General features: G+C 46.1%; 1 protein-coding gene across 1 annotated transcript in view; it reads right to left on the bottom strand.

The window, feature by feature from the left end:
* Positions 1 to 22,674, bottom strand: part of PLPP3 (phospholipid phosphatase 3) — an 81,784-nt gene that overhangs the window by 34,915 nt on the left and 24,195 nt on the right. The window contains exon 2 of the mRNA XM_002715957.6: positions 3,887 to 4,044. Coding sequence (XP_002716003.1) covers positions 3,887 to 4,044 — 158 coding nt within the window. The remainder of the gene's footprint in view (positions 1 to 3,886; positions 4,045 to 22,674) is intronic.

Genomic DNA, 22,674 nt, shown 5'->3' with positions numbered 1-22,674 from the left:
AGCTCTAGGCTCCTTCTGCCCTCCATGACCATCACGCGTGCCCTTGGATCACAAGCAGCTTCTGCAGGGAGGCGGCCAGGCTCCACGGCCAGTCGTTTAGGGGAAAGTAGAAATCTGCTGCTATTTTTCATTAAAGTTGTGCAGCTTCCCCGGACCTGGCTGCAGCCATGCTGCTGAGGCCTCTGCTTTGACTTTTTCCATGAGCACACCTGGGTCGTTAAGACCGGTAAGCAGGCACGCAGATTTCATTAGCAGGCTTCCTCACAGCGGGATCAGCAGGCAAAAGTCCTCTGGTGAAGAGGAGTGAGACTCGAGAGGACCTGGCAGCCGGCTGATCTGCTCCAGGGAGAGTGGGAGAGCGTGGTCAAAGGCCCAGGTTCTTCCTTTCCTATTTTAAGCAGGTGCAATGTCTTGGCTAAGTCCCTTCTCCACTTTTTGACTCCGTTCATGCATTTTTAATATAGTTAACATTTATTGAGCATACTGTGGTGCCAGGCACAGAATTCTTTTCTATACAGCAGCCTGTTTGATTCTCAAAACCTTAGTAAATACACTTGCCATCTCCAATTAACAGATGAGTCTACTGAGGCTCAATGAAGCTGATGGATTTGTTCCATGTCCGACTGCAGAGGAGTTCTGTCCTCAAGTAGAGGGTAGGCCTTTAACCTCATGCTAAATGGAGAAGAGAAGAGCACGTAGCTCTTGGACATTCTTCCAGGGTCAAACGAATCAACATGGTGCATGTGTTTGTCCAGCACACAGGAGAACACGGCACAGGATGACAATACTGAGATGTTTTCTTGCCTGTTGTTGCTTCTCTGACCTCTACAAAAGTCACAGCTAAACCTACTTTGCTGACACTGTACAGCGCACGGAAGCAGTGCCGTCGCTCATCTTCCAGCCAAGGCCACAGCACATGACTGTTTCAAAGAAACCTGGGAGGTCAAGGAGCGCTTTAATTAAAACATCAGCACGACACGAGGAAAAGCACAAGCCACGACTGAGCTCTCCAAAACAGATTCTTCTTGGAAATGCTGGCATCTCTCAAGGAGAAAAAGGCTGGCCTTGGCAAGCAGCAGCGGGAGACTGCTGAGCAGGAGATTTGCTGGGGGAAGAAGGAAGGAAGGGAAGAGACGCAAGGTCCGCAGAGAGGCTCCTGCCGCATTGTCCTGTGCCCATCCTGAGCTCCGGGCAGAGATCCAGAACCACTCCACTCCAGAGACTCGGCGCACTCAGAGCTGCCCACTACCAAGTGCATTTCCAGGGATGACAGCGTTGGACTCTCACAGCAATAGCCCTGAGGACCTGCAGCTTATTCCCATTTCCCAGAGGAGGACAAGGAGGGGTGGGGCAACCGAGGAAGTGCCTAACTCACACACCTGGGAGACACTTGGAAGCCCTGGGGACTCTGCCCCCTGCTGTGCCTGGACTGCAGCCCTGCTAAGCAGGCTGGGAACGATCCCATGGAGGCCGTGAGCCTAGGACCATATCTGTCACTGTGCCTTTCCTATCTCAGCACATTCTAGTGGGTTCCCTGAGGGCATTCAATTAACAGATCCTCCAACTGTCAAAAACACCTGTTGCAATCTAAGCACAAGGTACGGTGTAAATTATTTGTCTTCTGAGACAAACACTTTTTTCAGGAAAAGCCATTCTTCCTAGAGAACTCAGGCCCACGACCATCAGATTGGAGCAAATAGTAAAATTAGACCTTTCATTTTTCAGTTTTGGAACACAAAGATCCTTAGTCCACCTTTCAGAACCGACCACAGTTGCCAAATGCACTGTTTTTCTTTTAAAGGTTGGAAAGAATTCTCCGAGCCTCCCTTCCCCCTCCCCAAATTCAAGCTGTTGATTGTGTGCTTGGTTTACGATGTTATTAAAAAACAAAGAGGGGTCTCAAAGTTTATAACCAACCCCCAGAGTGGGCAAGTCAAAAGAAAAACTTCATGAAATGTGGTTCATGAAACATCAGCAGCTTATATTTATTAGGTCCAGAGTAGGCAAGACAAGCTAACTGCCTATCCCCCTGAATGGTTCATTTGGATAGATTAGCCATCCTGAAATTTAAGTCTGCAAGATGGAATGAGTGCTTTAGAATAAACCAGACACAGACTTGAAGCCCAATGTTTACCAGCTATAGACTTTGAGCTTTAGTCTTTCCATCTGTATGATGGGAATACTAGCACGTATCTCACATTTAATGTTCTTTAAAAAAAAAGATTTACTTTATTTATTTGAAAGGCAGGGGGCCGGCATTGTGGCCTAGTGGGTAAAGCCACCACCTGCAGTGCCAGCATCTCATATGGGCGCCAGTTCAAGTCTCGGCTGCTCCACTTTCAATCCAGTTCTGTGCTATGGCCTGGGAAGCCAGTAGAAGATGGCCCAAGTCCTTGGGCCCCTGCATCTGAGTGGGAGACCCAGAAGAAGCTCCTGCCTCCTGATTTCATTTGGGTGCAGCTCTGGCCCTTGTGGCCAACTGGGGAGTGAACTGGAGGATGGAAGACCTCTCTCTCTCTCTCTCTCTCTGCCTCTCCTTTTCTCTCTGTGTAACTCTTTTAAATGAACAAATCTTTAAAAAAAAAAAAAAAGGCAGAGTTACAGAAAGAAGGGAGAAATATAGAGAGGTCTTCCATCTGCTGGTTCACTCCCCAAATGGCCACAACAGCTGTGGCTTGGCCAAGCAGAAGCCAGGAACCAGCAGCCCTCTCCGGTCTCCCACATGAGTGCATGGACCCAAGCATTCGGGTCATCTTCCACTGCTTTCCCAGGCCATTAGGAGGAAGCTGGATTGGAAGTGGAGCAGCCGGGATAGGAACCGGTGCCCATTTGGGATGCTGGCAACTCAGGCAGCAGCTTAACTGCTACACCACTATACTGGCCCCACATTCAGTGTTCTGAATGTTAGCTCTCTTCTTCTTGGCTTTCTAATACAGGCCGAAGACAACCATGCTCAACAGAAAGGCGACTCCAGGATCCACAACAGAGAATTTATGGCCCTGGTGGAGATGATGCCTATATCCCTTTCACCCACATGGCAGTGGTTCACGGGTAAAGACCAAACTTAGAAAACACTGGAGGTGTGGCATGGGCAGCTGTGAATGCAGGACTCACAGATTCCAGGACTGGATTTCAATGACCCTCCCCTTCCCTTGCCCCAAATGAACACATCTAACACAGAGTGGTGGCCTTCCAAATAGGGCCCAGATCGGCTATGCCCTAACACCTGTGAAGTTACTACTATTGCTGAAAATCATCCAAACCTCATCAAAGTCCATTTTTGTCACAACCTCAATGAGGGCCATGACCTAGAAAGGAAGACCTGGACGTGTAAATCCGGACTTTATCCCTCTATGCAGGTAATCTCAGCAACGAAGCTTGCAGAATATTTCCGTATTCATGATCTCTGTCACTCCTTACTGCAGTGCCCAGAAGCAAGACAATGAGCCTTGGCTTCCACCATGCCTCACTCGAGAGTGGAGGACCAGGTCTAGTTACTCCGTCTCTGGGTTCCAAATTCCATGTACCATGGCCCCACAGCCACTGGGCAAGAGAACTAAACAATGGCAGTGGTGTCCTCACTGTGTGGCAGCACGGCAAAGGTGTGCAGAGAACACACAGTGACAGCAGGCAAGGTTCTCAGAAAAGTGCTTAGCATCTATTTACTTCACAGCAAAGGTTGGCTTTCTGTAATAGTATTAACCACCTGAAATAAAGAATTTCAATCCAATGAAATTCTTGGTAGATGCCTGCTGGCTTGGTTGGCCTGTGCTGGGAGGAAGTCTCAGTTGGCACAGCACCTGTCTCTGTCAGCTTGGGTATCCTACAATATTACACTACAGGAAGAAGTGAGACAGGATGGAGCACGCGCAGTCTGAATGCTTACCGCAAGAATGGCAATGACGATCCCCACGGCGCAGAGCACAGCGTCATTGATGGTCTCGCCAGTTTTCACGGGGTACTTGATGCTTTCGTCATTGCAGTAGAACCCTCGGTGGTAAGGCTTGATGGTGCTGGTCTCGATGATAAGGAAGGGCAGGCCCGCTGCTCGAGGCAGAGCAGGAAAAGAACACAAGGAAAGACAAAAACATCAATGCAAGGAAGACAGAGGAAGGAGTTAGAGCAATGCCAACTCACACTCATCACATCATTAGCTCCTTTCCTTTGAACCATTTACGGCCCACGGAGAGCCTTCTCTACACACACCCCCTTCCTTCATCAGGAGAGGAGCACTTGCCCTTGCCTTGCCCAAGAGTTTAAACGGCGGCAGTGGACGAAACGGGACAGGAGTTTCCCACTGCTCTATGACACCCTGCTAAAAATTACAGACACAGTTGCAAGAACTACTAGTATAGTTTCCAATGCAATGGAAGCTCATTATGCCTGCAACAGCATTCTTTTCTTGAGTCTTCACCATTTCACCCTAAGGCTGTGCTACATGGAGTAGCCAAGGCCTTGGAGTCAGATAATCTGGACTTGAATCCCAGACGCCCCACTTCCCAGCCATGTGACCTCTGGTTCTTACTCCACCTCTCTTTCCCCACGATAAAATGAATTTTAATGACAACTAATGGATATCAAAGCCCACAAAATTTCCAGCACAGGGTCTGGCACTCAGTAACTGCTCAGTGAGTTCCTTGGCAAGTCTTTTCTTTCACTGTTCAGAGAGTCACCAACACAACTGAGCAGAGCTGAGTCTGGCGCTGTTGTTTGCAGACCTGGAGAGGAGCCCAAGGGCATCCAGGACCATCAGGCGGCTCTTACAGCTGCCGCTGGTTATCAGCGGCCAGCTCAGATGCCATTCTCTCAAAGGTCATGGCAAATAGATTCCACCACCTGCCAGGAAGAGCCTCTTACAGTCCCAAAGCAAAACGCAGAGGTCTACAGCTCCCACCGAAACATGACCACAGCCCCCTTCCTTGGTCTGCTGCCCCCTCTGACTTCTAAGTATCCCCACCATTTTACTTCCTGAAGAGCTCTGACCGTGAGCATGGCCCTGCCTTGCTATAGTCTCTTCAATGGCTCTCCATTGCTCAGGGTAAGTTAAAGTCCCCAAGTGTAAAATTAGGCATTGCCCTTGAACTGATCCCCTTCTCTGCAGCCTCCTGGCCTGATGCTCCTCTCCATACACCCTCCATGCAGATGGCACACAGAGACTGGGTTCCTCCTACCCTACCCTCCCAGACAGAAATACCTCTTCTTCCTGACTGCTCAGCTTTAATATCAAGCTCCAATGCCCCCTCACAGGGTAAAAAGTGAAGCACTGAGTCTCAGGACCAAGGAAGATCTACGAAAGCATCTTGGTGGTAACAGTTCCATAGCTGTGCACACGCAGTGTGCTAGGTACTTTATGTTCATTTTGGCATTGAATCCTTACTACCCTCAAGAGATCATTCTAAGGCATCCACTGTGCACTCCTCTCTCATCTCCAAGTGGAGAGAACAGACTCAGTGAGATTATTTAGCTTACTCAGGGCCTCTCAGTCCACCGCCCCAAGGCCTAAGTCCCTAATTTAACTTTGCAAATTGGTTTCATCCAATTGTGAAATTCATTAGCTGAAAAAAACCCATGATAAGCAGTTGTTGAAAACATAAAATTCCACCTTCATGTTTTTCAAAAAGAATTAAATTTGCGTCATGTTGCTCGAAGCCCTAGACCGCCACTAACAAACATGTAGCATGAACTCCACAATTTTTCAATTACTTGGGTCCAGCCCGGCAGCGAGAAAAATGTTCGCTTTCTAAAAAGTGTATTTATGTATCACTGTGCATACACACAGGGATTTATTTGGTTTTATTCTTTGAATTTATTTGAATTCTACGGCTATTTATTTGGTGACCCCTAACTGCTTCCTGCTAGAACAACAATTTACTTTATCAAATTCATACTAGAGCTTTGAAAAGAAGGAACAGCAACACACCACGGTATTGTGTTTGACCTTCTCAAAGTAAACACTGAGGGGCCCTGACAGGCCCTAACCACCAGTGCTGGAAACTCTGTGTCTGCCCTGGAGCAGAGCGGGCAGGGAGGCAGAGGGCAAAGGCGCTGGCTTAGAAATGATGAGCGCAGTCAGCTGATCTTTTTGGGTCGGGGGCCCTGGGAGAGATACCATACAGGCCAGACCATCTTCATCCCACTACTTAAACATTTTGAAATGAGACCAAATTGGCCATGAAAAGTGGCTGAGGAGCCAACAGTCTGATATTAATAGTCTGCTTTTAAAGTTCCACGCATCGTGATAAAAATGCTTGAGCTTCGAGTCCAAGCCTGGCTGTGGCCTCCGTGGTGCCTGGGAGCCAAAGCGTTGCTAATAAACTCAGGAAGGGGACGGACTCTGAGTTCCTTACATTTGTGCCCCCTCTTAGGCCTGCAGCTTCTATTTTTAATACAGTTCACATGATAGGCCTGTAAAACATATGTTCCTGAGGACAATAAAGCACATAGAAAAGAGCTTTGGAGTTAGAACTGGGTTAATGATCTCTATTCTGCTCCGCACAATTTGAGCAAGTTATTTCACATCTCTAAAACTCTCTGCCACCTGTTTCAGGGACAAAGGAACTCTCATTGTTGGGGTAACAGAATAAATTAGTATTCACATATTCACACATTTATTTATTTCTAGATTCATTACTATGCATGCTAAGTACAGGGAGACAAAGATGGCCCAGGCCCTGCCCTCAGAGAGCAGCCAGTCTAGCAGAGGAAGACCCTAGAAGGAAGCTTCAGTTGGATGCAGGCAAGGCGACGTCACCAGGGAATGGTGGCCCAGAGTCAGAGTCACAGTGTGGACACTCAGTAAGTGTTAAAAGCAAGTCTCACGGAGATGGCTAGGGAAGAAAATCTGGCGAGCTCCTCTGCCTTCTCTTCAACTGGGAACAATCCAAATCCTTTTCTTCTTTCTTTGCCTATGGCCTGGGGAGGGTTTCCGCTTCTGATTATGTGGCTGGGGACCACAAACAGCCAAGAAGTTGGATCTGAATATTCGCTGTTGATTTTCTTGAAAGGCATGAAGATAGTATTCAGAAAACCCAATGGCTTTCTCTGTCTCCCCTACACACTTGCAGTATTACTGGGGGTGATGCCAGTCAAATCTTGACTTTGCTCCAAAAAGAGGATAAGCTCAAACTCCCTTCTGCTGATGCAAACAGCATAAACATTGCCCCAGCTGAGCAGCTAGTCAAGAGACAATATCGTGCCTTGCCGCTCTAGGACACAGAGAAGAGACTGTCCTTTCCCAAAGCATTTTCTCTGCCTCTAACACTGGCACCATCTTTATTACCAACCAGTGCAGACCCTTCCCAGTCCATCTAAAGACAGTCCCTAGTGCTAGACTGTGGGAGGACTGTGGAGGGGAGTACAGCATAACACCCGCCCTCAAGAAGTGCATCGAGTTGTAAGAAAGTCCCAAGAACAAGTGCATGAAAATATTTCTAGTGTGATGACTGACAGTGCAGACACTAAACATCACTCTGATAGGGACACCTAAGATGGGCTACATGGACAGAACGTTTGCCTTTACCCTTATGTGAGTAAAAAGAGGTTTCTGGAACCCGGGGGCCAAGTATTCTCCAGAAAATCATCAGTGCAGTTTAGGGAATGTGGAAGTGACAGTCACACAACTGATGGGTACTATAAGACAATTTTTATTTAAAAATTGTAAAGGTTTATTTATTTTAAAGGCAAAGTGACAGAAAGAGAGAGAGACGAACAGACGGGGGAGAGAGAGAGAGAGAGAGAGAGAGAGAGATATGCCATCTGCTGGCTCACTCCCCAAATAGCCACAATAGCTGGGGCTGAACCAGACTGAAACAAGGAGGCTAGAGTTCCTCTGGGCCACCCATGTGGATGACAAGAGCCCAAGTTCTTGACCCATTTTCTGCTGCTTTCCCATGTGCATTAGCAGGGAGATGGATTGGAAGCAAAGAAGCCAGGACTTGAACTGATGCTACAATATAGGAGCCGGTATTGTAAGCAGTGGCTTAACCTGCTGCACCATGACACCGGCAGCCATAGAACAATTTTTACATTTTGCTGTAGAGCTGGAAAAAGTATATAAGTCAAAGAAGGGAAGAAAAGGAAAAACAGCACCAAGGATAGTAGTAGTTAACATTTACTAAACAACTATTATGTGCCCAAATTGTATTGAGTATCCCCACTTAAACTATCACAGTCTGCCAAATCTAGCTGCCTCCTATGCTCTCGGCACTGACTAGGCTACTGGGATGAAACAGGCTAAGTCCCAACCTTCAAGTGGTCCAAAGGCCACTGGAGAAATAGTCATAAAACCTAACACGTTAAGCCACCCTAAGCTTCTAAGAGATTAAAAGGACTTACTGGAGTCACTGTGCAATTAAGTGATGGAGCTAGATGAAGTTCAAGTGGCCTGGCTCTAGATCGTGCGTGCTTCTAAAGTGGGTCACGTAAAACAAAGAGAAGGAAGCACCCTTAAGTGTTAACAAATTAATTGAAGGTCAGTAAGTCTCAGGAGCTCTGCCGATAAAATGCAAAAACACTTTGTTTGGAACAGTCAAGGCCACAGAACTAGCTGAGATTTGCTTTACATTCACCGTGTGCCACATGTGTGCTAATTAGATACACAAGCACCTAATGTGATCAAATCAAAACTGGGAAGCCAATATGCTGCAATCTAGATTCATTAATAAGAAAAGGTGCATTATGAACTTTCTGTAGAGCAGGGCCAGAAACAAAAAGCCTGGTGATTCTAGACCGAGGCACAAGCATTTCTCCTTCTTTTAATCAAGGATCAATTAACTTCCTATACCTCCAGGGACGTCTTGGGACATGTAGGCTGCAGAGGAGGCGAAATACGAACTCACCGACAAACACTTAATGGGCAGAAAATCAAAGCATGAAGAAAGGCCCCTGTGTTGGGTTCAGCCCTTTGAAACTTCTCCAGCTTTGAAAAACTAACACTTGGTCAGGTTGGGTGGTTTGGGGGTGGGGTGTAAAACAACATCGGATAAGTTTTCCCGGCCCACCCATTGATAAAGTCATGTGGGAAGTGTTACCAAAGTGACCCAGCCTCAAAGCCTTGCTTCTTGCAGCCACAAGCATCACGTTTGCACAAAATTAAACACAGCCTCCTTTTCTCAGAGTGTTTTCTAGAGAGCCCTTGGAAAGGGGAGGAAGAGGGCAGGGGTGGGAGGGTGGAGGATCAAGGATTGCACTGGTGGCATGGCTCGAATCAGAGCATCAAGGAGGGGCTGCCCAGCCCTCTTGTATCCCGAGCCCTTCGAGTGCCTTCTCCAGAGTTGTCCAGTTTCTGGCTTAAACAGATCTGTAGCTACTTTGAAATAAGTCAAGTCCAGCATGTGCAAGAGTAATATTAAAGTAATATTTGTTGAAAGCCAATCTACCTGTCCACAAAAAAATACTAGATGCAGAATCTGTGTGCAGGCACCTGGCATAGCGTATGTGCTCAGACCAGGCAGCTATTTGAACTCTGGCTGAAACTGTCTCAGTAGAGTTGTGAGTAGGTGCTGTTCTACCCAATTTACACATGAAAAAAACCTGAGGATCACCAAGGTCAAGCAGCTCTCCAAAAGTACAGCATTAGCCTAGGGCGCCAATTTGGACCAGATGTTAGAAACAGGGGATTTAAAGAAGTTTGTGGAAGCTGGAATTAAAAGATAAGTTTAGGAGTAAGCATTTGACATAGTGGTTTAGATGCTGTTTGGGACGCCTGCAACCACATTGCAGTACCTGTGTGAAGTCCTGGCTATGTTGTCCATTCCAGCTTCCTCCTAATGTGAATCCTGGGAAGCAGTAGATGGTGGCTCCAGTAGTTGGTTCTCACCATCCACACTGGAGACCCAGATGGACTTCTGGACCCCTGGCTTTGGCTTACCTATGCTCTCTAGCTGTTGTAGGCACTTGGGGAATGCGCCTGCAGATGGGAGATCTCTCTTTCTCTCTCTGTTTGTCTCTCTGTCTCTCTCCCTGTCTCTCAAAGAAAGACATTAAAAAGATAATTTATTTGATGCAAACAAATTTTCAATCCGTTACGTAGGTTTTTCATAAGCATTTTTCATGAACTTTTTGAAGAACACATGCATAAATAGAAGACTCTGGACTTCACCTTTCAAGGAGTTTAAGTTCTAGTTAGGAATTTATTTAATTTCAACAATAGCTATGAAGAGTTGTGGTTATTATTTTCATATGTACCCAGCAGAAAACAGGCCAGAAGTTTTATAACTTAAGCAAAGTCCCCAAGCAAGTAAATCAGTCACTGGGATTTGAACCCAGGTCTTCTTTCTTTTGGCACAGGTCTGCTTACTCCATGACCTGACCCTCCCTTTCTTTATAAATGTGTTCCCTGTTCAAATACAGCCAATGGACTTTTTTTTTAATCACTTAAGGCCAGAATGGTCAACCCAACTACTACTTAGAGGCTCAAAATACAAATATTTATGTTGCTTGTAGGTGACAGAGTTTCTATTTAAAGTAATTAATTGCTACTGGTCTTAGAAGTGTGCAAACTTTCTTTGGTTTACGATATTTGTCCAGATTTTTAGACTGGACACAATCCAGATGAGACAAAACTGAGTTTACTAGGAGGGCGTTTCTTCACCTTTGAAACAGGCTGCCATGGAAAACACTTGCTGTTGGCTGGTGTGAACAGGCAATATTCTGGGTCGAGAGGTTTTTCTTGACAAATGTTCATTTTTCGGTTCTGCAAAGTTCAGGCCCTTTCTTTACAAAAAGAAGGTTGTCAGAACCCCAAGCGACTACAGGGTAGAAACGAAGAACCTGATGGCAGATCTAGTCCTGGTGTTTGGATTTCCTGACCTTAAGCCCAAGGTCTCTGGTTCAGGCTAACAAGCATGTCTGGACAGTTCCTGAGCACAGGGAGCCATGTTAGGTGCCGGCGACACAGAGATGAACCAGAGAAGGTACTGTGTGCCCCCTGCGGAAAGCCTCGGGTTTTGTGACCAAGGGAAAGCTGCCTGCGTCTAAGTGTGGGTGTTCAAAAGAACTCTGGATGCCCTCTCTTATTTTGCAAGTGCTCACAGTGAGAACATTCTATTCTTTAATAAATGTTTAATTAATATCAGCTTCCTTACAACTCCCAGCTCTGGCTGTTTGGACCTTTTCAGTTGAATTTTGAAAGGGTGCCCACATTCACCTGGAAATAAGACAAACTGGCCAGCAACTCACGGCTCCTGTCTTTCACTGGGAGAGCCCCAGACCTCTGTGGTCACCGTTCCACATGAGGGGGCTTCAAAAGGTTTGTGGGAAAATGAAATTTAAGAGATAACATTGATTTCTGCCATAAAAAAGTTGTGAAAGCCATGCATAGTTTTTTTTATAGTACACATTTGCCACGAACTGTTTAAAGACTCCTCTTATTTCACAAACACGAGGCTCCATCTCTAGTAAGATGTGGCCACCAGAGCCAACGGAACTCACGGTCCTGTCACCCCAGACAGAGCTGAGTCGCTGCCCAAGAGCCCCTTCCTTCCTTTCGTGAGCTCCTTCCTCTTTTAGAAAAAGGACAGGATCAAATTTACATTCACTGGTCACCTACTATGTGCCAGGAGCTTTGCATATATCAACTGATCTAACTCTCAAAACGATCCTCTAAGTTACTTATTAGTATATAGCCAAATAAGATCAGAGAAGTTGTAATTTGTCGCAATGTCCAGTTTGCTGATAAGAGGTACCTCCAGGATACGTTAATAGAACCACCTGATTTATTTATTTATTTATTTATTATTTTTTTGACAGGCAGAGTGGACAGTGAGAGAGAGACAGAGAGAAAGGTCTTCCTTTTGCCATTGGTTCACCCTCCAATGGCCACCGCGGCTGCGGCCGGCGAGAACCACCTGATTTTAAACTTCAATTAGAGATGGGACCAGTTAGTGCTTCTGGCTAAGTATATATGAACTATAACTACACAGATATTAGCAATCTATGAAGCTCCTGAAAATGTGGGTTGACCTTGAATAAGGACAGAAACGAAGGCTCCTCCTGGGATGTGGAGCTGGAGTTACACGGATCCAGTTGCTTTCTTTCTGCCTTAGCCTCCCCTAAGACCCACACGTATGCATTTTCCGTGTGGTTGTCCAGAGCTAGGACACAGAAGGAATGAGATCTGTGCACAGCGTTCCACAGCTCTTACATAACGATATGTGACTTCCCTAACAACTTTCTGAAGTAATGTTTTTAACAACCCTGTGAAAGTATCACTGACAAACTCCTACTGAATCCTTTAAGAGGCAAGTCTCTCCTCTACAAAGGATTCGCTTAGCCCTGTAACTCACCCACAGGGCTAGTCGCTCCTGTCTTTTTTTCCCTATTTACTCATGAACTTTGGAGTCAGACGGACAGTGTTGCACCACCCACTTCCATTACCTTCATGTTTATTGTATGACCTTGGGCAAGTCACTCTACCTCTCAGAATGCCAGCTTCATCACTGTGCAACAGCACTTGTACAGCAGTTCTCAGTGTCCATAGGTGATTCTGAGGACTGAGGTACCAAGTGCAAAATTTCCAGTAAGTACCAGTTCTTGTTCCTGTAGCAACTGACAGCTCTAGGCAGGGATGAGATCTGATGAGAGTTCTGTCCAAGGCTCACCCAAGCAGTGATAGGCTCACTAGCTACTTCTCAAATGTAACCTGATTCCCAAGGGAAAGCATGTTCATAAAATCCTGTAATTCCAGAGACTTCTCAGGATTGGGCAAGCAGCTGGGGCTTTTCACAGTGGTTAGTAGGACCTGCACCCTGACTCAGGGAAGAAATACCACAGTAGAAACTCTGCCATACATTCTCAAAAGATCACACAACACTGAATGGGAGGTAAGTCTATAATAAGGGTGAAGGAAAAAAACACTGCTGTTTTTCCAAAAGTTAAACATGCACTCGTCAGCATGTGCTCTCTTACCCAAGCCATACTGCCCAGGTGTACGAAAAACACCATGTTCACGTGGCGGTAGAATAAACAACGTGGGGATTGGCAGGACATCAGATACTTGGGAGGGCCGAAGTTCAAGGTAGTCAATAGGCAAGCCTAGAGTCAGATGTAGTGCCCAAAATGAAGAGCTGAAGCATTTGTGGAGGCCCTGTGAGAACAAAATCATGCTGGCAGGTAATCCTAGGCATCAGAACACACAACTACATGGTCCAAGTTCTAGGTCAAAGGTCACAGATTGACAGCCTCTGACCAAATCTGGCGTGTAAAGACATTCTGTTTGGCCTACCCAAAGTTTAACATTTTTAACAATTAGTTTTTAGCATTTAATAACAGGTAGCCTCATAATATCCAGCTTTCCCGTTGTTTCTATTGCATGTGGCAATTCAAGCAGTGATAACTATGGTTGCCTTCCATCAGGAGTACACGTCCTCCCGAGGGGCACCGTCCCTGCTGTCTCCCAGACACTAAGGCTGCATGGTGTTTCCCATTCTCACTGAGCTCATACTGTCTATTTTCCTCTGCCTGATCTGCCCGAGTCATGATCCGGTATACACTGAACTTTTCTATCCACGCTTTGCAAGGGTGTGAATCTTTTTTTCTGTCAACGGCCATGTGGATATTTATAACATCATTCATAGACCACACAAAATTATCAACTTAAAAATTAGCCTGCTATAGATTTATTGAATTTCATGCCCCGCCTGTGATTGCCTTGGCAGAGCCAGGCCAAATGATTTCTCAGGCCATATACAGCCTTTGGGCCAGACCTTCCCCATCTCTGCTCTAGAGAAGGGAGTTCTTGCAGGAACCTATAAAAATAGAAATAACTCTTGGTTCAACAATGTCTCCCATAATAAGCCATGGCCACACTAGACATGTGTACTCATGTGTGTATGGGTGTGTGTGTGTGTGTTTGTGTATGTGTGTGTCTTAATCTTAACCCAGACTGAGCCTCTGATGTATGTTTTCAACTGTAAATCCAACATCATTATGTCAAGTCACCAGAGCAAGGCAATTAAGTTGTGCATTTTAGATACGGGGGAGCTGAAGCTCAGAAGCTAACAACTTGCCAAAGATCACACAGTTAATGAAAGGAACAAGCACTTGAAGCCAAGCCTTGTTGAACTACAAAGTCCTTAGCAAGTTTATCCCATTAGGCTGCTGGTGAAGCCAGAGCTGACATCTACCTTAGTGGCCAGGTAAATGTTGAAAGTCTTGATGAGTCACACGGTTATGTTTCAAAAGACATGCATGAGTCGACAACTTACAACTTCTCTGTATGTTATAATAAGAGTTATTATCAGAAGGTTCTATTTTTAAAGGTGATAATTATCTAAAACCAAAATAGCTTCCTCCTGGTAGATATTCATTCTGAAGAGTAAAGGCCAGGTGAAAAGGGACTTATTGAGATATTTGCTGAAACAGTAAATCTTTACCCAAAGTTAGGCATATGCCAGTAATATGCTTACAGAATTGTACAACTACAGGAAATCTTGGATGTTATTTATTTCCTTGCATAGATGGAAAGCTTGAGACCCACCACGTTTTAGCATTGTATATATTCCTTTCCTATAAGTTTCCAGATCAGTCCATACATTATTAATCCCTTATCCTCTGAACACAGAATACTTTCTGGCACTTGATGGATGCTCAACAAATTTATATCAAGTAAATGTATAAGAAACAAACCAACATTCAGAAGCTGGCTCTGCACCAAATATACTGTATGATCTGAGGATCCTATAACCTCCTTATGAATTTTAATCTAATCTCTCCGCACACCAAATCCTGTTTTTCTAAGCAATCCTCCAACATAACACAACTCCACCTATCCTACTAAAGAGTAGACAATTCCACTAGGAATTGTTTATGGAGAATCTAACCAGCTTCAAGTCTCGGATGGTTAGGCTAGATGACCATTCAGACCCCTAATCTTCAATTTCCCAGCCCTTTTCATGTATCAAAACTACTAGAAAATACTTAGTAGGACACCCAGTGACAAACTGAGAAGGCTGTGTATCAGTGACTCAGCTGCCATGCCCTACCCAGCCCAACTGTCCCAAGGGCTAAGGGATCAATTTCAATACACCCCAACCCATTTGCTGTGATCCTCTTGGGAATCTCTTCCCTAAAAACAGATCCAAGTAAGAGGACGGGCACAGATCTCAAGAAAGCAACTGCAGACCAGGATTTGAAAACCAGTTTTACCACTTTACAATCTATGCAATCTTCAGCAAGTTGCTAACGTCCCAGCTCCAAATGTAAAAAGAGAAGCCAATACCCACTTTGAAGGGCCATGAGGATGAAATATCATATGGCAGGTGTTTAACCAAGGTGAGTTCCCTTCCTTCAGCTGTTTACATGGTGCCAATCAACTGGCTTAACTGGCTTCCTCCACGAGGCCTCTGGACTAACCTGGACAGGGCTGTGTCAGCTCAGACAAGGACTGTCACTTGGCTTGAACCAAACTGGAGTCCCTCCAGGATGCTGCGGATAAGACAACCTTCACCCTGGGAGCACACTCCCCATTCCCCACTCTGTCAATGTTCCTTTTGTGAAACACAGAAACCTTCTTCAAATTTGACAGCTGCCACCTGCACAAATAATTCAAGGATGTAATTTTGTAACTGAATACAAGCCCTGAAAGCTGAAAAGTTTGAAGTCCAAAATAATCCCTTTGACTTTCTGCCTAAATGCTCACTAATCACTTTTTAATTTGTATTTGATTTCCTCTCTAGGTGCTGTCCATACAGGCTACACTTTCATTTTAGAAATATCCGTGGATGGAATGGCATTACCAAACACCTGATTAAAATACAAATTAAACTTTGCTCCCAGACTTCTATGGCTTGCTGCGAGTTTTCCAGATGGTACAGGGTGGCAAGAAGGTGGGCTACAGAGATTAATAGGCGGTGCACCCTGCCCTCTAAACACACACACACTTGGAAGGACTTCCCAGAAGCAGAGAGACAGGAACTTCTGTGGGGCATTGCTAAAACAGGGGCACTGCTGGGGCACTTGACTGGCAATCAACAGGCATGCAATCTCTGAGTGCCACCAACCCAAAAATGTATTTCGGAGGCTCCTGAATGCCACCTACACACGGCAATGTACTTAAGTCTACACCAAAACAACAAAACCAACAACGTAGACTGGAAAGGTTTTCTTCCTAAGGTTAACAAAACCACTGTTCATTCTACCCTCACTCCCTTGAGCAGTTTCGGAGGAGCCCACCCAGTTCCTAAAACATAGATACTGAAAAGGCGTGTGCTGAAAAGGAAATAAACTAGAAGCTAGAAATATCCTTACAAGTAAATCAGGAAAAATTTTCTTGGGAAAAAGTTTTCTACTTGAATCATCACTCATCTGACTGTAAAGTGAAATAAGTTGAGGCCAAATAGATTGATGTCTGTTCTAGCAAATTGGTCAACCTTTTCCCTCCCAAACAATGGTAGTCCCAGTGGTCTGAGCAGGGTCAGCTTGGCCAATATCCTAGAAAGTAAGATAATTCAACACGAGTTTTCGGTTCAGTGAAGAAATATCTGCTACCATTAAGATTACCCAAGTGAGTCTGGGAGCATTGGTTAAGTTTCTGTCGCCAATATGTTGTAAAAAATAAATAGCTGTCAACAATTGCAAATAGCTGTCAACAGGAATAATAATAACTTGTGTTGCTCAGTGTTAGTTCTGCTGCCAACCAACCCCCTGGTCGCAGGATCCCACTTTCACTTCTGCTCTCTCAGGCTCTTTCTCTTGGGGTGCAAAAATGAGAGGGGTGCTTTGGCCAGGTGTCTCAGGGACTGTGCGGATGTGAAGGGTCTTCACCCTTTATCCAGGCAGTATAGAATGTCTCACCCTCAGGGACCAAGGGGCCACCCCCCCAACCCCAGCTGGTGGGACTGATGCCTACAACTTTAAGTGTGTAAAGTGAGGCTGGCCCAGCGGAGACCCCATTCATTCAGATAGTGCAGCTCCAGCAAACAGCCTCCCAAATCTGCAGACCTTCAGATAAAATCTGAAGCTAAAACCTGTCAGAGTAGCTGGCACCCACAAAAACGGGGGCTGGGCTGGGCTGGGCGAGGGAGGTAAGAATTGACATCAGCTTCTTCTGCTAACTGGATACTATTCTCTCAAATTAATTAATTGTTGCTTTTATTTATTTGAAAGGTACAGAAAGAAAGACACATAAGCAGAGGGAGATCTCCCATCTGCTGGTTCACTCCCTCAAATGTCTGCAACAGCCAGGGCTGGGATCTCAATGCAGGTCTCCCATATGAATGACAGACAGCCGAGTGGTTGAGCCATCCAAGGGTGTACATTAGCAGGAAGCTAGAACGGAGAATGGAGCCATGGCTTGGACCAAGGCACTCTGATCTGATAGGGGATGCAGGTACCCAAATGACATCTTAAGTGCTGCACCAAATGCCTGCCCCTGGATACTGTCATAGATGCTTTCAAACTGCACCTCCTTTGTCCTGCCCAATAATCCTCTGCAGGCAAGCAGCAGGAGTTCAATTCTACAAAGGCCAGAACTGAGGATCAGGGGTAAGAGGGAATGCCGCTGGGGTAGGTCGACTTTCCAGGGAAAACAGCTCCAGCTTTGGGTGCTGCTCAACTGAGCAGTGGTGGCAGCACCACCCCTCCCCTACCAGGGTGGGGGTAGCCAAGTGTAGGCACTCAGATGCCCTGGGAGAGGCCCTGCAGTAAATAACTCCTGGGTGGCTTGCTATAGGAACCCTATTGTTCCAGAGGGAGGAGGCTCTTTTGCCAGAACTCTCCAGGAAGCCACAGCTCTGTGATGTGTTTTTCAGCTGTTGAGAGAAAGGGGTAGTTCCTAGGATGCCTCTTCAATGGTTCTGGAAGCCAGGCCCTTAATCCTCGTAAAACAGCATAGGAGCCAGCTCCCCTCAGAGGGGCAGAATGTCTAGAATCCCTCTTTCAGATCAAAACAGCAGCCCCCAACACCCCCCTTTACAACCTCTCAACGTGGGTGAATCCGGCGAAAGAGGAGGGGGAGAAGAGGTTGGGGAAGCCCAAGGGGGGTCCAGGCCTTCCCTCCACCCTCTCCCTCATGCCCACCTGACCCCGCTCTTGCACTCAACTACAAAGGCCCCACTGTTCTCTCTGCCCATCCTTCTCCCTCGGCCCCCTACCCGCCCCACACGCACTTTGTAAAGGGCGAGAAGCCAAATCCCATTATTCCCCCTCACCAGGGCACTGCCGCGGGGGCGGCCTGGTATGTCTGCCTGAGAAATGGGAGGTTTTCATGGACCGCTCAGCCTCCACTACAGTCCCTCTCTGTGGAAGAAGTGGATGGATCCCCAGTGGAAATCGGACTGCGAGGACGACAGGGAAAGGCAAGGCTGAAACTGCTCACAGGCCTGAGGAATGAATACCCGACGGTGCCTTTGCGTGCACCGGCAGAGCCAGCCTCTCTCCCGGTCCCTCCCTGTGCACAGAGCTGCACTCACCTCAGACCGAGGACTGTACGAGATAACATGGGGGGGGGGGCACTGAGAGCACATAGGCGATCGAGACGTGCAAACAGGCACGTGTGTGCACAAATCGCTGCAAACCGCGTCATGGCCCATCCTAATCAACTGAACACCAAAAAAACAAGAACAGTGTTGCTTTGGTTTGTGGCAGTGTCGAATCAGCAGACGCAGGTACAAGTCCCGCCCACCTCTGCCAAGGGCAGCACTGTGACACTAAACTAGGGAATGCTGTTTCCTCGTCTCTGCAGCGTGGAAGGGCTGTGTGAGGACTTCAGGAGACAGCCGGCTCGGAAACTCAGCCTGCTCTGGGGCAGGTGCCTCTCCAAGCTTTCTTCCTTCCTCTCCCCTCCGCAGCAGGAAAGGGAGGGGGCGGTTCCTAGGAGGAGGACGGGATCCGTGAGAAAGAATCTCTCCTATCAAGCTTCAAGAATTGCTCGGAGCAGGGCTGCGTCTGTGAGCTCCTGCTTGTCCGTCAAGATGACAGAACGGATCTTGGGGAATTAATTATTCAACCAACTTGCCCTTCACAAACCCCATCCAAAGGAGTGGTCCGATGCCTTTCAGCACACTGACTATACAAGAAAAACTGAAGGACCAGTGCACTTCAAAAGCTTCACAAAAACCCAGGCCTGGGTTTGGCAGCAGCTGCTCAGCCACTGGGTTTTTCTGTGTGTGGTTTATAATAACATGCAAGGCTGATGCCAAGTCCTCATCTATTAAGGGACTGCCAATTAGCAGGAGGCTTAGAGCTGCAGGGTTGAGAACTGAGGAGCAGGTCTAATTAGGCTTGCAGATCGCTTCTCCGCATTGCCCCTCGCAATCGCACACAAGGTGTACCAGCCAATGGTTCCAGAGAGATCCTTTCTATAGTTCTCTGCGCTATTTTGTTTACTTGTTTGTTTTTAAAGTTTCAGACCTGAAGGCTGGAAGGCTGGTGCTTATTTTCATGTCTGCCTTACACGGTAAAACTGGGGATTGAACAAGGTTATCCTCTGGATAGCAATTCTCAGATTTGGCCAATATCATCAGGACCACTTAAAAAAAAAGACTGTAGACCCTGCCCAGACCTACTACTCAGTCACTCAATCAGAATTTCCAGGGAGGGCCTGAGAATTTTTTTTTTTTAAAGAAAGCTTTTTTGGGGGAGGCAAAGAGATGGACAAAGTGGACACACACACTCTTCTCTCACTCCCCAAAATGTCTGCAATGGCTGGGACTGCGCAGGATGGAAGCTGGGAGCCGGGAACTCAAGCCACTCCCACATGGGAGGCAGGAACCCAACCTCGTGTGCTAGCCCACTGCCTCCCAGGATGTGCATTAGCAGGAAGCTGGAGTCAGGAGCCAGCGCTGGGTATGGAACATGGATACTCCATTATGGGACACAGTCATCTTAACTACTAAGCTAAACATCTGCTCCAAATTCTCATTTATAATAAGACCTTCAGCTGATTCTATCCCAAGTTCATTTGGGAATCATTGCTCTAAAAAATAAAAATAAAAAAATAACTTTCATTTTTGAATGGAAGCTCTTTTTAAAAACTTGATAAATAATGTCTATAAACATGAAACTTACATACACATGTACCAAACAAATACAGCTTTACGCCACATTGAATAGCAAATGTTTACTCTGCACCTGCGTGTGCTGGGGACGGGTTCCTGCCCTCAAAGAGCTCCTCATTCCAATGGAAAATCTGCTCTTCCCTCTGCCATGCCTCTCAGGACACAAACCTTCACTTTCCCTCTTCCTTTCTGGTCTGCCTGCTTGTGAACTCAGCTTTCCAATATCTCTGCCAGGACAGATTCAAGAAACGGATGACTTCAAATGCCAAACATCAGAGGCCTCGCTTCTGAGAGGAGAAAAGCCTGGGAAACATATGGCTGCAAGATACGGGAGGGAGTAGGTGCTCGGGCCTGCCTGGCTCAAGACAGAAAGTGCAGAGTGAGGAGGGCAAGTCGGAGGCCCTCGGAGCACAGAAAGAGCTCTGGGCTGGTCTCAGGTGCCCAGGTTGGCTTCTTCTGTGACCTACAGTCCCTTTTCTTCACTGAGCCTTCTTATTATCTGTTAAAAAGAGGAGGCTGAACTATTGGCCATATCCCCAAGGAAACTCTGCATGAACATTTCATCCTGAAGCTTTCATCCACATCTGCTTTTGAGTTTCACTAGGTGGATTGCACCCCAGAAGGACCTGGGCTCCCCAGGGCATTCTCTAAGAAATGCTAGCCAAAATGGTTTCTAACCGACTCTAAAATTACCAGGAACTTCAAAAAAGCTCATGGAGAAAGGCAATTAAAGATAAGCTTACTTTGGTGCCACAAATTTGAAAACCATGCAAAGGCAGGGTCTTCAAAAAGTTCATGGAAATGTGTATATGAAATCAACTATGCCTGGATTTCCAAAAATATAAGCAACCTTTCGGTTCATTTTCCTGTGACCTTTTGGAAGAACCCTCATATGTGTCATGCATGTGGCTTTCCAACAAGCCCAATTTCCTAGCCAGCAGGGCCAGTGGTTAATGTTTATCCTCTCCACGGTGTGGGACTCAAAATTCAGGAAGAAGGGAGTGGTGTGGCCAGGTCACTCTGGTGGCCATGTGCACGAAGCACTGGCGCAAGGGAGCTTTGGTTAGCTGACTCCTGCTAAGTGAGGTATGACCAGCCACCTTCCCAAGGAAAGGCTTCTGTGTTTTTAGACACCTCCCCAGCCACCCTGAATGAGATGCATTAAGGCCTCTCGCAGCCATGACGCCACAGCAGGTCCTGGACAGCACAACTCAAATAAACACTGCCCGCTCTCCAGGAGCGTCTGGGGCTCTTGGTTTCAAACACGTCTCTGAACCCGACTCTGCAGTCTCTCCGCTCAGACTCCCTGGGGTTAAGGTAACACACAGCCCGACACAGGCGTGCACCTAAGTCTAGATTAGAATTCAATGGATAAAGGCAGCAATCTGTCTGCTGGCAATTGAGCTGTGATGGAAGTAGTAGCATGGTGTACCTTTGAGCAGGTGGATTTTGGAGTCAGACACACCCACGTTCCTGGTATCTAACACGTAAGAGTGTACAAATGCTTCATACAGTGCCTAGCAAAGAGATAATACTTAAAAAATAACTGTTACTTTTATGAATATGGGATGGAGTACCTTCTGTAAGAAGGAGAGAGACAACAGTTACCTGGGTCTAAAAAAAGATTCATTATTCATTTCACATACAGTTAGTTACTGAAAATACACAAGCGTACTTCAAAAAGTTCTTGGAACAGTGGAATTAAAAGATAAGCTTATCTTGGTGTAAAAAATTGAAATGCATACTTTTTTTAAAATACAAAATGATTTTCCATTAACTTTCTGAAGATATCATAAGCATGGATTTTAAGATTTTTTTGCAAAAAAATAAATTACCTTTGAATTCCCTTCCTCCAAAAACTTCTTAAAGTATACTTGTATTATGAAAGCCTTTGGTTCTTTATGAGACTGGAGTGGGTAGTTGAAAATATGGAAAGCAGAAAAAGCACAAGCTCTGGGTTCTAATGGTTTGCTTGTGAAGCTTGGATCTGTCTCTTTCCTTTAAGTTCTGTGACACTGAGCAAGCTGCTGACCTCTCAAGGTTAACTATAAAACAGGGCCAGTACAGCCAATCCTGAAGGGCTATGGTGAATACCGAATATAAATGCACTCAACTCAAGGAACCCATTGTCATCACTCATGATCTAAATGTGTTCGAATGAAGAAGAGTAGGGTGACTCTTTGTCCCCATATAAGAGTTCCCTTTCTTTAAAGCAGGGATAGGCAATGATATATGTAAAGTTTTTAAAATACCGAAGTCTTTTCATTCAGTGTTTGATTATTTCCAGTGTGGAAAATAATTGGGGATTTTCTCTGCACTTCACACTGGTTTAAGTGGAATGCCCTTTGGAACTTCCCTGGTGGCTTTATACTTTATAGTGAGATGCTTTATATCTCTGTCTCATGGTGGCATTTATTTACTCTCTCACTCATCTTTTTCCCAGTAAGCATTTCCTCTGTACCTACAATGAAAGAAGCTTAGGAGCCATGGGAGACAGGCAGCAAGCATAGTGCAAGCCCTGTACATTCTATTTATGTGTGGAAATTAAGGGGGAGAAATCATGATTTACCCAATGGTATTCAGTGGAGAAGAGGTACGGGTGGCCATGCACTGGACAACTCCAGGGGACAACACTCAGGCTGCAATTTCAGCCAGGGCCATTTCCACACCTCCATAAAGG

This window comes from Oryctolagus cuniculus, chromosome 7 (genome assembly GCF_051225735.1).
Source record: "Oryctolagus cuniculus isolate XC-2025 breed Fujian yellow rabbit chromosome 7, ASM5122573v1, whole genome shotgun sequence".
Classification (NCBI taxonomy): domain Eukaryota; kingdom Metazoa; phylum Chordata; class Mammalia; order Lagomorpha; family Leporidae; genus Oryctolagus; species Oryctolagus cuniculus.
The sequence above is the reverse complement of the archived record's forward strand: the minus strand, read 5'-3'. Positions and strand labels throughout refer to the sequence as shown.